Below are 13,179 nucleotides of genomic sequence, written 5' to 3' on the forward strand. Positions count from 1 at the left end.
GCTTGTTATTTTAACAGTCACATAGTGAAACAATTCATTTTAGATTTCTTTATTTGCTTCTAAGTAATTTGTAAACATTTACAGGTGATATTTAAACCTAAAGCAAACCAAGCAAATAAAAAAAATATCAGAAAAAAAAGTGAAGTTATCTTTTTTTGTTTTTCTGGTGTTTAAATCAACTTATGTTTTTATTTGCTTGCAGTCCCACTGCTGTGGTGTGTTATAAAACAATGGCTTAAAAAATGTTTATAATCTACTGTGCACTTCAGCTGATGTTTGAAGAGTAAAGAGTGTAAAGTTTTTGGGAGACCAGTAAGTGTGAAGATCACACCCACCAAATGATCAACAAAGAAAGAAAAAAAGTTCAGAAAAACTGAGAAAGATGAGGTGGCTAAACACAAGGGAATAAACACAAGGGAATAAACAGTTATATTTAGCACCTTTGTGCTTGTAAGATAGGAAAAGCCTCATGAATTAACACTTTGTTGAGGTCAGTAAAGGAACCTGCAGAACTCTTGGTACAGTTCCTAAGCTTACTCCCTGTTTTTTTGTTTTGTATTTTGTGCCTTGCAGAATGTAGCATCTAATGAAGAAGGAAACTGGTTTCAGCAGGTCGAGCCTGCCCAGCCAGCTGAGCAAGGCACATACCTCATAGAAGAATGCTTAAGCAACAAATACACACACAAGTCCTGTAAGAAAGTATTTTGTCACCCATGGGAACGATGTGTGGATGGAAAGTGCCTTTGTAAACTCCCCTACCAGTGCCCAAAGAATGGCTCTTCTGTTTGTTCTACCAATGGGAAGTCCTTCAATACTTACTGCCAGCTAAAGAGCTATGAGTGTCAACGGCCTGAAGCAAAGTTCCTGCACAAGGGAAAATGCATGTCTGAAGGTATTGACACCTCCTTTTCCAAAATGTATCAGTCAGTCATTTGTGGCCAAAAGATGCTTACTCTTTACAGATCAAAAAGTCTGTTCATTTCCTTGCAAGCCTGGGTGACTCTGCTGCTGGTTGGTTGCTCAAATCACCAGAAAGGGAAGAAAGAGACACAAGAAAGTGCTCAAGCATTTCCAAGCAGGGTGTTGGGCATGGTGGGAGGCACAGTGGGAGAGGAACGCAAAGAACATCTGCAGTGAGGGTATCTTTTAGAGGGGGACTGACCTCAGGAGCAAAGGTCCAAGGAATGGAGTCAAGCTGCTAAGGTGTGTGGGAGTGCACAGGGAGAAGGTAAGCTCACCTCAATCATCTTGATGCTGTGGATTTCATTAAAACAGAAAGCACTGCAAACCAGCTATGGTTTGTGCACTGACAAGCAGCTTTTTGTTCTCACCTGCTTTTTAGGCTGCACTAAGCTGCTTTGTCAGCTCAACTTCTGTCTGAGTGCAGGGAGAAATGGTTCCTACTAACTAGGCAGGTGCCCTCTTTTAGCAGTAGCAGTCACTGTTCCTACCTGTCCTACAGCCCCACCACCCCTGATCCCAGCAGGAGCAGTGAGTCAAGCTGGGCCCATGGCTCTCCTGCCCAGTCTCCGTCCCACTACCATCCGTCCCTTTCCTTACAGAAGCAGCAGCTCAGCAGCCCATTGCCCTCAGGGTCGCAAAATTCAGTTCTGCCTCTTCCACTGACAAGGATCAGAGAGCCTTTGTGCGTTTCAGGTGTGCTTTCCATATGGCTTCATGAAGTTATGCTGAGGGTCTTGGCTCTGCTGCAAACAGCAGCACTTTTGCTGGACATGTAATAGATCAGGATCTGGCTATCTCACTTCTGTTACTGGTTATCAAAAGTATTCTACTGACCTAGAGGTACTCTTACGTGGTAGGAACCATTACCTTAATTTTTCATCAAACTGGTATATTTTGAAAAAGTGGCAGGCTCAAAGGTATTAATTCAATCCTCAAAAAAATCAAGAATAATACCTGAAGCTTCTGATTCTCAGTCTACTGTTCTTTCCGTATTAACTTTGTCAATACAAAATTAGTCCTGATTTGATTCTGTGCTGTCTTTACACAAAATACATTGATATAATTCGGGCATTTTTTAAAATTTATTTCTCTTTGTTTTTTTTAGAAACATTTTCAGTCTCTGTGGGCCATGGAGGTTCAAGTTTGCTTCAAGTAAAACCTGTGAATCAAAAGAATTACGTTTTTGTATGTGCTAGCGAGTGGACTATGAACGAAGCAAATGTGGCTTGCAAACACCTAGGCTTTGAATTGTAAGTTTGGGGAATTTATGTCTGGATAACCACAAGGGATCTAAAAACACAGCAATGCTTCCGTAAGTGTCAGTCACAGTCAGCAGTTAAGAGAGAAAACATAAATCGGTTACAATATTCTCATAAAACTTCTTACATTTACACCCGAGAGTGAAAGCCAAATCATGGATTTCTGCATTCTGTTGCAGATTACAACTATATAAACCATACTTGTTTATTTTTAAATAATACATGATACACAGTAACTGTCAGAGACCTACAAAAGGAGATAGAAACAGTTCTGTGCAAGCAACCTTCAAAAAATAGCACTTTGTTTTACTTTTTCTTCCAAAGTAAACATCTCTTACTTACCCCTAGATGATTCCATGGGAAGTCTACTCTTAGACATCAGCAAAAATATTTAACAATGAGAAAAATAATAGAAATTCTAAACAATTAAAGTGGCTGGCAATCCATTGTGAAATGATGTAATTTGTTATTATTATTTGTATCTTCACAGAGGTGCTGAGTATTACCAAGCCAATTCCAGCATCACAGAATCTACCTTAAATTCATTGTATTGTCTGCAAATAACTTGCAGGGGTCTAGAGACAAGTCTTGCTGAATGCCACATAGAGATGAAATCAAGAGATAGTAATGAGGGATTTGTTAGCCTCCAGTGCCATGAAAATCTCAGAGGTTAGTAGGTTTTTTAGTTTTGTATCTCTTCAGGGTTCTTACATTTTCTGTTAAAAAATTAGGACCTAGTTTGCTGAACTCTCAGCCATAGCAAACCTGCATTGAAACCTTTTGATTTTTCAAAACAATCCTTTTGCAGACTTTAATACAATGGGGAAAATCTTGAGTCAAGACAGTTTTGAGTTTATGACTTTGGAAAATCATTGTTGCTCCTAAAGCATCTTCACAGGTATTTCCCAAAAGTAAATATATTTCACCAATGGTTCCGATTGTCTCCCATCCTTTCCAAGGGTATCAAAGTGTATTGTATCCCACAAGTGTTGGCTCTCCCAGTTTAACTGGTGAGGAGACAGATGACAACCTTCCTACTCACCGCTTTGTCTGTGAGGGAGATCCATTAGGACACTGCAGCCAGGCAAGCAGGACTGTAGAACTACTCGGGTTTTCTGGGGAGTTTTGGGACTCCACCATTTCTCACCGATATAAAGGGACTCAAGTCCTTTTGACTTCTAACAGCTTTCTCTTCTCTGTAGTAGCCTTTCTTTGGCGCTGATAAGCACCAGACTGAGATGCTGCTGGTTAGGAGAGCTATCAGTTGTCTCGGGTTTTTCTTATGCCACAAAAGTAGTTCACAGACTCTTCATGACTTCCTTCTAGAGGGGAAACACCCATCATCCTAATCTTTTGTGTAATTTACAGTGGGTTTGAACCAATCCCTTTTGCTTCAGTCCTTGTCTAGAAGAAATGAGGTTCACTCTTGCCAGGCTACTGCAAGTTGTAGGAGGAAAAGAAAAGGTCAGATTGACAGCTTGATGAGAAAGCAATTAAAACAAAAAAAAGATTCCCTATTATATTAGTGGGCTCCAGAATGCCTACTACTGATAGGCAAAACTGCTGATAGAATAAAATGTGCAAGCAGAATTTTTCTGTGGGCAGTTTGTGAACCTACAGACATTTCCACACTAACTTAATTTTCATTGTGCTGCACAGCATGTTCAGATGGTGAGTTTCATTGTGTCAACAAGAAGTGCATTTCTCTGAATAAAATCTGTGATGGAATCAATGACTGTGGAGACCTAAGTGATGAACTGTGCTGTAGAGGTAATAATTCCTGGCTGTTTCAAAATACTTTTAGCAGAAACCACCTCCAAATAATTTTTTATTATTATGTAACAGCTAAAGTCTGCTCCCAAAAAGTCAGTACATAGAAACAATCAAACCATAGTTTATGTGTTTGCAACAGCAAAAAAAGCAGGCATAATATAATTTATTGAGGCAGGCAAGTGATCTCTGAGAATCTGGATTTCCTCAGAGGATGAGAAAATACAATAAGGCTGTTAAACATTGATTAAAAAAAAATGAGCCATGTTAGAATGAAAATATATTTTAGTTGGGAAAAATCAATAGTAATTGAACAAAGACACCATTTTTTCCAATGAACTATCTTTAAACCAAAATAAGATCTCTCTTAAATGTATTAGTAATGCAGATTATCCATATAATAATGTCTGTGAACAGTTCCTGTCACATTGCTTGTTCATGAGGAGTCATTTTTTCAGCATCTGCAATTTCAGCTGTAACAATTTTGATTAGAAACAGGGAAGCCATTCAGGTCATGCAGAATACCTCCAGAAGTTGGGTTACAGGTGCCAAATGGTAATGTGAGTTGCAAATCCCATCACTATCCCTAAATAATTTTAATTTTGTAGTTTTACAAGTTTCAGTAAATTTAATCTGATAATTGTGGAAACACAGTCAAGGGCATTTTATCCCTAAATAGTAGATTGATGTAAGATTAGAAAGTAGCTCAAAAAACACTGCCATACATTTAAGCTTTTTATAACATATAAAGTGATAACAAGAATTAAAAGGAAAGGGGTTTTCATTTTTATAATAAAGTTTCATATAAACAACAATTTTAGAATAAATAAATTTTTAAATCCAGTATGTTCAAGATATCCCAACCTGCATTTTGCCATTTAGCTCATTCAACCAAAGGCCAGGTTGGGGGGGAGAAATTTCACCCAAAAATCATATTCTTCTCATTTGATGTGATCAGTAATGCTAGCAGAAGTGGAGGTCCTTTGGCTAAGGTTGAGCATGAGCATGTGTTGTGGATAAAACTGGTAAGGAATGATACCAAGTCTAGAAGTACAGTACTGAACTGGTAACAGAGATGCACGTTTTTTAAATCTTAAAACTTCAAGACTGTAAAATGAGGAGAGACAAGTATTCATTATATTTTAGAGTTACAGAGCCTGCTTTTGTGATCTATTTATGAACAGCCAGCTCCCCATAACATGGATATTATATTGTGTTTGTATTTTAAAAAGCTTTCTAACTATGTGAGGTTGCTGATTCATATGATCCTGTGATTTATGTTTGTAATTCTCCTGTTTTACAGAGTGCAGAGGCAACAGTTTCCACTGTCGGTCCAATATCTGTATTCCAAATAAGAATGTCTGTAACAAAGAACTTGACTGCCTCACAGGAGAGGATGAAGCTCGAGTTCTCTGTGCAGGTTTCCTTCTGAAAGATGTTTTCGTTTCTTTTATTTCATTCTGCTCAGTTATAACTAGAGACTACACAATGCATATTATTATTTAATAGATTAGCAAATCAAAAACACATGCAAGAATTGGTCTTCTCAATGTTATGTTATAGGCAATAGGAAGAAAAGGTTCTGTAATTTTCCTTCCTTTCCTTCTAGAAAAGAACAGCAAGAGAACTAAAGGGAGGAAGAAATAAATTATGTTCTAGGAGGCTTAAGGCAGATTATGTCTTTTGCTTACGTGGCCATCTGTCAAACTGCTATTCCCTATTTGTGGAGAAAGCATAGACAGGAGGGACAGGAATATTTTCCTCACAGATGAGGAATCCAGGTAGTTTGTTAATATAATAATTTTTCTGTGCTGTTTCCCTCATTGTTGAAAGCATTTTTTGCTTTGAAATTGGAATACTTTTCCTTGCTCTGAGACAAAGTCTAAAGCCAAAAAGTAAACACTGTTGGTAAACTGAACTCTTAAGTGTAAACATTACTGTCAGTAACATAAGAACAGACCCAATATTCAACTTCCATTTAGGAACTTAATTCAATGGGCATATTGTTAGAATAAAAACTGACAAACCAGATTCAGGAAGCATTTAGTTTACCTCTCAAGTTGAATACCCTCCTTCACCCTGTAAAGGAGGCACACAGTACATAACAGCATCATCTAAACTGGGGGAAAACAAAAACAAAAACAAAAAACACCAACACCTGTTACCTAACACTCCTTTGGGCTTTTGGAAGCTCCAAAAGGTCAGTGGGGCAGGAGGAGGCATTACTGTTGTTTCCTGATGAAGGAGAAGGTAATATCACCATAAATATCAAAAACAAGCAAAAGAGGCCATTTCTTAGGGATTGTTTGCAGAAGGGCTCCCTAGGCATGGAAAGCAGAGAAGATGTCCTGTAGTTACTAATTGTTATCTGCTGGATGTAGGTAATTTGTGGGTTGAGGCACCCAGAGAGCATCTAGTAGAAAAGCCAAGAGCAGGCACTAGGCTGAAGAAGTAGTGCTGTCCATGTGAAATGGTGTGCCCTTGTGCATTTAAAATATGTACCACAATTTTGGTACACAAACATATATTCAATTAAGAGAACAAATTTAAATGTTTGCCAATATATTTATTATTTTGTTATTCTACTACAGGCAAAGACAAAGGTGCTGAAAATCACAGTATGGATGAAGGTAAGCATTAACTAATCCTCCAAAACAAACAGTGTATCCTCTAATTAGTGGCCTTCTAGCTACCAGCCAGCTGATCAGATCCAGAACACTAAGATTTTGGACTTTGTGATTTAGTCATATACACTCTGGGACTTACTACTTGTTTTGTTTTCTACTTATTTCAAGAATGCCATAATAAATTGTCCTGGCTACTGGTGGAGGTAAACTCGCAGCAAATCGAGGGGAACTGTTTATTTGAATGAATGCAAGCAGCAGTGAAAAACAAAGAGAAGTATTATGATGCTAAGGCACAAGCAATTTCAAAGCAAAAACAGAAGCCAAAAATTTTAGTCTTTGCTTTCCTGCTACTTCAGCTAATGGCATATTCACAGCACTCAAATTTGCACGATAAAGATAAACCTGTCTCCAAGTAGAGAGAAAGGGTACTTGGATTCTGAGACACACTTTTCCTTTTTTTTTTAAAGAAAGAAAAATGATAAAGACACTTCTTCCTCAAGTATACTGTGGTCTTACAAATTATACATTAACTCGACGGAAAAGAATTGTAGGAGGACAGATTGCAAGAAAGGTAAAAAAACACCTTAGTAGATATGAGTTAATTCAGCATCAATTTAAATGGGCATTATTGTCCTTCTGTTAAAATGTATGGAAATAACAAAATCAGCTATAACACTAATGTGAGGTTTTGCAGCAATCATGGCATTGCACTGAATGCAAGTAAAGGACAATTTATAAAGTAAAATACAGAGTTGCCAAATTGAGCAATACAGTACAAGTACATGTCAAAAATTATTCAGCAAAATACTTAATTCTATACCTAGAAATAAGAGTTCAGAAAAAACTGAATTTAAATTTGTGCCTTTGAAACAGAAAACAGCAAAAAATGCTATACTCGACGATATCAGGTCAGATTCTACGTCTGTTTCCCTGGCTACAAAGGGTTTCACAACAGAAAGTGAAAGGGAAGGAGGCATCACACAAAGTCAGAAGACTAAACACAGTTATTGCATTTTAAAAGATATATCCTTTATATCTGATGGAACACAATTCATCATTTCTGGATAGCAGATTTTTTTATTTACAATCAGACAGTCAAGGAGATGAGGTGATACAAAGAAGTGTGTTTCCCTAAGCACTAAAAAATGTACAATTATTACTATTTCATTATTGTGCGGATGTTTGTTGTTTGAATAGGCTGAATTCCCTTGGCAAGTGGCAATAAAAGACACTGGCAGTGAAGGTCCAACAGTGTACTGTGGAGGGGTTTATATTGGTGGCTGTTGGGTTCTGACTGCTGCACACTGTGTCAGGTAAAAACAACAAACTGGGAAATTATTTTCTTCTTGCAAGGCAGAAAGATTGATTTGGGTGTTAATGACCTTTCTAGCCACCTCTTTGTTAATTCCTATTTGCTTCTTGAATAAAACAATTTAAAACACTGACTCACCCACACTAATGATGTGGAAGATTCACAGAAAGTAGAATAGAAAGATGAAAATGCAGTGACAAGTTGGAAGGGACACAGCATTTTTCAGTCAGATAGGAGGTAGGCAGGAAAGGTTCATCGTAACCACTTGGCCTGAAAATGAGATACAAGGGACCTCCTCTCTTCCCCATCTCTACACTGGGGAAGTCTAGGATCTGTTCCCTGAGAATGTCGCTGAGGTCATATATTCCCCAGAAAAGCAAGAGTAGACAGGGAAGATCTGGCAGTCCCAGCATCCCATTCACATCTGCTCACTCTTCTTTTGCTTGAAATCAGAGAGGCATAAACACCTGCTTTCTCTTTGTCACAGCATGAAATGCAGAGGCGGGCCTTTAATGTCCGTGTTAGCTGCAATATTCAGCAGTGTGCCGTCTGCCTTGCATTTGCTACACTTCAGAAAAACCTGGATATGAAGTCCACAAAGAAACTATCTGTCACTAATATGAATTTTCATTCTAGAGAAACTGATAAAATGCAAAAGATTATAGCTAGTTGAAATGCACAGTGCTTGTGTTAAGTACCAAAGCATACTGTATTTCCAGGGCAAATCGAGCTCATCTGTACCGTGTCTGGATGGGACTGCTGGATACAATAATGTACGACAGAGAGACAGAAACTTTCCGACTAAAACGAGTGATAATCCATGAAAATTATAATGCCTCAACTTATGAAAATGACATTGCTCTGCTGGAGCTGAAAGGTTTTGGGAAAGGAGACTGCTCCCTGACACACAGCACACCTGCCTGTATCCCCTGGTCAGAGTATATGTTCAAGGCTGGTGACAGATGCAAGGTTTCTGGATGGGGACTAGAGAAAGGTATTTGCTTTAGTCCTCACTACAAGAATGTATTATTTGTGACTCATTTTCTAGTTGTGGTGAGTTTTTGTTTTGAAAAGGCTTGAAGAGTAGTTATGCACAAAGCACTCCAAAGAGGCTGAGCACAGAAAATGAAGGCTGTGGTTCAGCATTTGGCTGTCATAGTTGATTCTCTTTTCTGTAGTACTTCCTCTCCTGTTTCAGCCACTTAGGTAAATGATCTAGAGGACGCTCCTGTTTTAAAACTACCCTGACACTAAGAAATGTTTATTTTTTTTCCAATCTAAGTTAGCTGTGGAGACCGGTAGCAATAATTAACAAGAGGCAGTTAGTAACTCAAAGTGGCCCATAGTCACAGCCCATCATCTGTCTCCAGCCCAAGAGGATCTGAGCTGCAACCAGCCATTATGAAACTTGGCACATCTTGTCTCGGTCATGTTTGAGTTTAGCCCAGAGAAGGTTGCACAGAGATAGATAAACAAAATGTAAGCATGCTTTCAAAGATCTGGGAAGTATTTGTTTTGTACCATGGTGGCGTGTATCACAGCCTGGCATTGGAGCAACTCCATACTGGTTGTGAGGCTTCTCCTGTCTGTACTCAGTAGCAGTCCATAAAGCAAATGTGAAGTTGGGAATTACTGGCAAATGGACAGAAAACAAAACAGAAAATCTCCCTAACCTTGTGAACACATAGTTCACTTGCATCTTCAATAGCTGGTCCACACATCCCAAAAAGACAGAGTAGAATGGGAAAAAAAGTAACAAGGATAATCAGAGCCACATCTCCATTTCATAGAAAACAATATACCAGTATCCCCATGTTTGAAAACCTTAATATGGAAAATACAGAAAAAAACTGAGGAAGACAAGGAAAGGGAAAGGGTGAAAATGTCACAAAATGAAAGTACTGTATTTAACACTGCAGTTAAACCACTCTGCTTTTTTAAAAAATATATGGCCAATATACTGCAATTTATATGTGATGTCTGAGGCAGTTTAAGGTATTTGGTTTATAATATTGAAAAATATATTCTGGAAATTAGCAAATATATAACTTTCAATTTGTGATATTAACTGTCTAATATGGACTTACCAGCTTTAATTTAGAAAAGTTTATTCTTTTCTTTTCTAGGTTATACCAAGCAATATATCCTCAAGTGGGGCAACATTAATTTATTTCAGAATTGTTCTGAATTGTACCCAGGACGATTCTTCAAAAAAATGGCATGTGCAGGCAAGCATCAATTTTCTTACTATAATTTCTCTACTAGCAAACCCACTGTTAATAAGGTCAGACATACTGGCTGGGAATCTTATAGACTTGGGAAAGACAATAAACATTGCCATAGTATCACCATCAGCCAAATGCTAGCCATACAACCCTAGATCCATCCACCATTATTTTTCTATTTATTAACAAAGTTCAGATGACACTATGCCAAGTTTCTATGATTGTAAGGGCAACTTTTGGCATGTAATTTGAGTTATGTTTGCTGAATACACAAGTGCTTTACAGCCTGCTGCACTTCCTACTTTTACTATATTTGATACTGACTCAGCAACATGTTTAGGCAAATGCCTGTCTTAAGAGCACATTAGTAGTTCTGTCGATAAGAAGAATGTGACCATTCATCTGCTTAGACATTTACTACTACCACACTGCACCCCAGGAAAAATACAATTAACTTTTCAAACAAATACTAGTCTGGCCAGGAAGCTACTTGTTACTCCTAGTACTAAAATAAGGATTCTGAATACATATTTTTTGCTTTTCAAGCATTGAAAGGTATTACCAAATACATGACTAAAAGAGCAATGAATATTTAACTTACAGAGCAGATAGTCTCAACTGTTTTTTAAATATGGCACTTACAGTATCACATGGGACAAGATCAAAAAAGGCGTACCTGGGGTTAGCTTCTCCTCCCTGATACAAATACAAAATTTGGGATTAAGGGCTAGTATCCATGGGAGTTAGTTGTAGAAGCAAATATGAAACTGATTAAAGGCCATAAAATCTTGTTTTATAGAATTAGTAATGCCAGCTCTGAAAAGCTGATAAACTTCTTAGTAATGTAGAGATTCTAGAAAGAGGTTACATGTTTAAAAAGTTGGGAGACTCATGCTTAGCATGGGTTCCTTCATACTAGGTCAATCAACCATGCAGAAAAGTGTAGTGAGGGTGTTAGAAATTAGTTCACTTTTACTGTTCAAACTAGACAATTAGCATTGGCCAGGTACGTAATCTGTCAGAGGCAGTTTTTAACCTGTTGTCCATTTTTCTACCGGTTATCATAACCCTTATGCTCTTTTCTTGTTGTGGACTTAACTGGTAGAACAAGGAGCCTGTTCTAGTCCGTCCTTAGCTAAATCAGCAAAAAGACACCACTCTTATTTTGCTGTCTTGAAAGGCATTTTGTTTAATCTTACGTGGGGGGAGAGAAGATGGACCGTGCCCCACAACAGGACAAAGCACAAATAATTTTCTGGCTCTGTAGCATGTTTCTGTCATATCCTTCACTCTTAATTCATTTTTCCAGGACCACTATATGTGCTGAACTGCAAACAAGTAATTATGTGAGCACTGAAACTTACAAAGCACACTGGATCCTACATACACTCTTGTGTCTCACACTTGCTGTCCAGTGCTACAAAAGGTCCTCACTGTGACCAAGACCTTGCAGTGAGGGCACTTACAGGGAGATGCTTTCCCTCTCATCCCAGCATTTACATGCTCTCCTTCTTGCACCTGCCCATCTATTTTCACAAAGCTGGTAGAGAAAATAATGTTGAGGCCTCTGAATTTCTGTACAAATCTGATGAAACGGCCAATGAATTATTTGATAGAGAGGATGCCACAGGCTGACACGTAGGCATACACATTACGATATCTTCCTTTCCATAGGAATCAGCCTACAAACCTTTCTAGCTTTTCATCCTAGTTTTGTTCACTTTTTATGAGCTACGCCTAATGATAAAACAGGCAATGTGGCTGAATTCTTCTCTGTTGCACAGGGTAAAACCAGACTCACATCACTGACATCAAAACAAATGAGGTGAATTTGGGCCAGCCACAAATGTACAGAAAGGTGCTGCATTTAACAAGAAATAAGAAGTAAGGGACTTAAGAGGTTATGAACCTCCTTTACTGGTGACTGTTAGGCAAACATCTGTCAGGACATGGACCTAAAAAAGCCTCCTGAGCTCTGCTTTATGTGCTAGCTTGTATATGAATTTCTTTTTGCTTTTTTTTTTCCTCTTTGGCTTCAGGTACTTACGATGGCTCCATAGACAGTTGCAAAGGTGATTCAGGAGGACCCTTGGTCTGTTTTGATGCAGAAAATGTGGCGTATGTCTGGGGTATTGTGAGCTGGGGTGAGAACTGTGGGGAGGCTGGTCACCCAGGTGTGTATACAAAAGTTGCCAGCTATTTTGATTGGATTAGCCATCATGTGACAAGAAGTCTCATTTCACGGTATAATATCTAAAGCTTGGAAAACTAAATACTTCCTCTCATCCCCCATGCAAAAATGAGCACAAGTATATTTTTACAATCAGCAGCCGTGTGAAATAGCAGCTCAATTATTAGTGCAAATCTTTAAATAATATTTTTTAAAATGTTAACACTCTATGAATACCACAATTTTGCAGAAGCCTCTAGGAAGACAATTTTACAGTCACATGAATCCACGCAGAAGTCTCTAATAAAAGCATCTTTTTTGTCTTGATGTAACTTTGGGGTTTGTTCCACATTTCACATTGTATTTCAATAGCTGCTGTTTGTTTATTTAAAATGGGCGACCACACAGGAAGCAGTGGTTGTACAATGACTGCACTGGCAATATGTGAACTTCACAGGAAGACAGCAACCAGAGTAACTTAAGGAACATCCACCATCTCAAGGTGCAGGTTGCTAGGAACCCTCAGGTTGCTGCCTTGCCTGGCTTTTGTTTCTCTAGGCTGACTGTGAGATCAGCCTTCAGGCCGTCTAGTCACTGGCAGGTGGACTATGACAATGAACGTTGCTGTAATACAACAACCACACAACTGATAACTGTTCGGTGGTAGTTTTCAGCTACAAACTCCATCCTTGGCCAGTTAATATAGCTCACCTGATCACCTAGCAGAGGCAATTCTTGTCGCTCCCGGCAGCAGCCCAGGAAAAGCCCCGCAGGCCCTGACCAAGGGCCCGCACCCCGCTGCCCCCGCCCTCCCGCACCGACCCCCTTCCCGCCAGGGGGCTCCCGGGACCCC

General features: G+C 38.8%; 2 protein-coding genes across 2 annotated transcripts in view; both read left to right on the forward strand.

The window, feature by feature from the left end:
* Window positions 1–12,443, forward strand: part of CFI (complement factor I) — a 13,508-nt gene extending 1,065 nt beyond the window's left edge. The window contains exons 2-12 of the mRNA XM_010004085.1: window positions 574–892; window positions 2,069–2,213; window positions 2,713–2,891; window positions 3,882–3,992; window positions 5,296–5,412; window positions 6,584–6,622; window positions 7,087–7,190; window positions 7,817–7,932; window positions 8,651–8,925; window positions 10,058–10,159; window positions 12,196–12,443. Coding sequence (XP_010002387.1) covers window positions 574–892; window positions 2,069–2,213; window positions 2,713–2,891; window positions 3,882–3,992; window positions 5,296–5,412; window positions 6,584–6,622; window positions 7,087–7,190; window positions 7,817–7,932; window positions 8,651–8,925; window positions 10,058–10,159; window positions 12,196–12,413 — 1,725 coding nt within the window. The 3' untranslated portion in view covers window positions 12,414–12,443. The remainder of the gene's footprint in view (window positions 1–573; window positions 893–2,068; window positions 2,214–2,712; window positions 2,892–3,881; window positions 3,993–5,295; window positions 5,413–6,583; window positions 6,623–7,086; window positions 7,191–7,816; window positions 7,933–8,650; window positions 8,926–10,057; window positions 10,160–12,195) is intronic.
* A 12-nt stretch (window positions 12,444–12,455) lies between these two features.
* The window catches only part of PLA2G12A (phospholipase A2, group XIIA), a 4,450-nt gene continuing 3,726 nt past the window's right edge, over window positions 12,456–13,179 (forward strand). Inside the window, exon 1 of the mRNA XM_010004107.1 lies at window positions 12,456–12,465. Within this exon, the coding sequence (XP_010002409.1) occupies window positions 12,456–12,465 (10 nt within the window). The remainder of the gene's footprint in view (window positions 12,466–13,179) is intronic.

Source organism: Chaetura pelagica, unplaced genomic scaffold (genome assembly GCF_000747805.2).
Source record: "Chaetura pelagica isolate M959 unplaced genomic scaffold, ChaPel_1.0 scaffold88, whole genome shotgun sequence".
NCBI lineage: Eukaryota > Metazoa > Chordata > Aves > Apodiformes > Apodidae > Chaetura > Chaetura pelagica.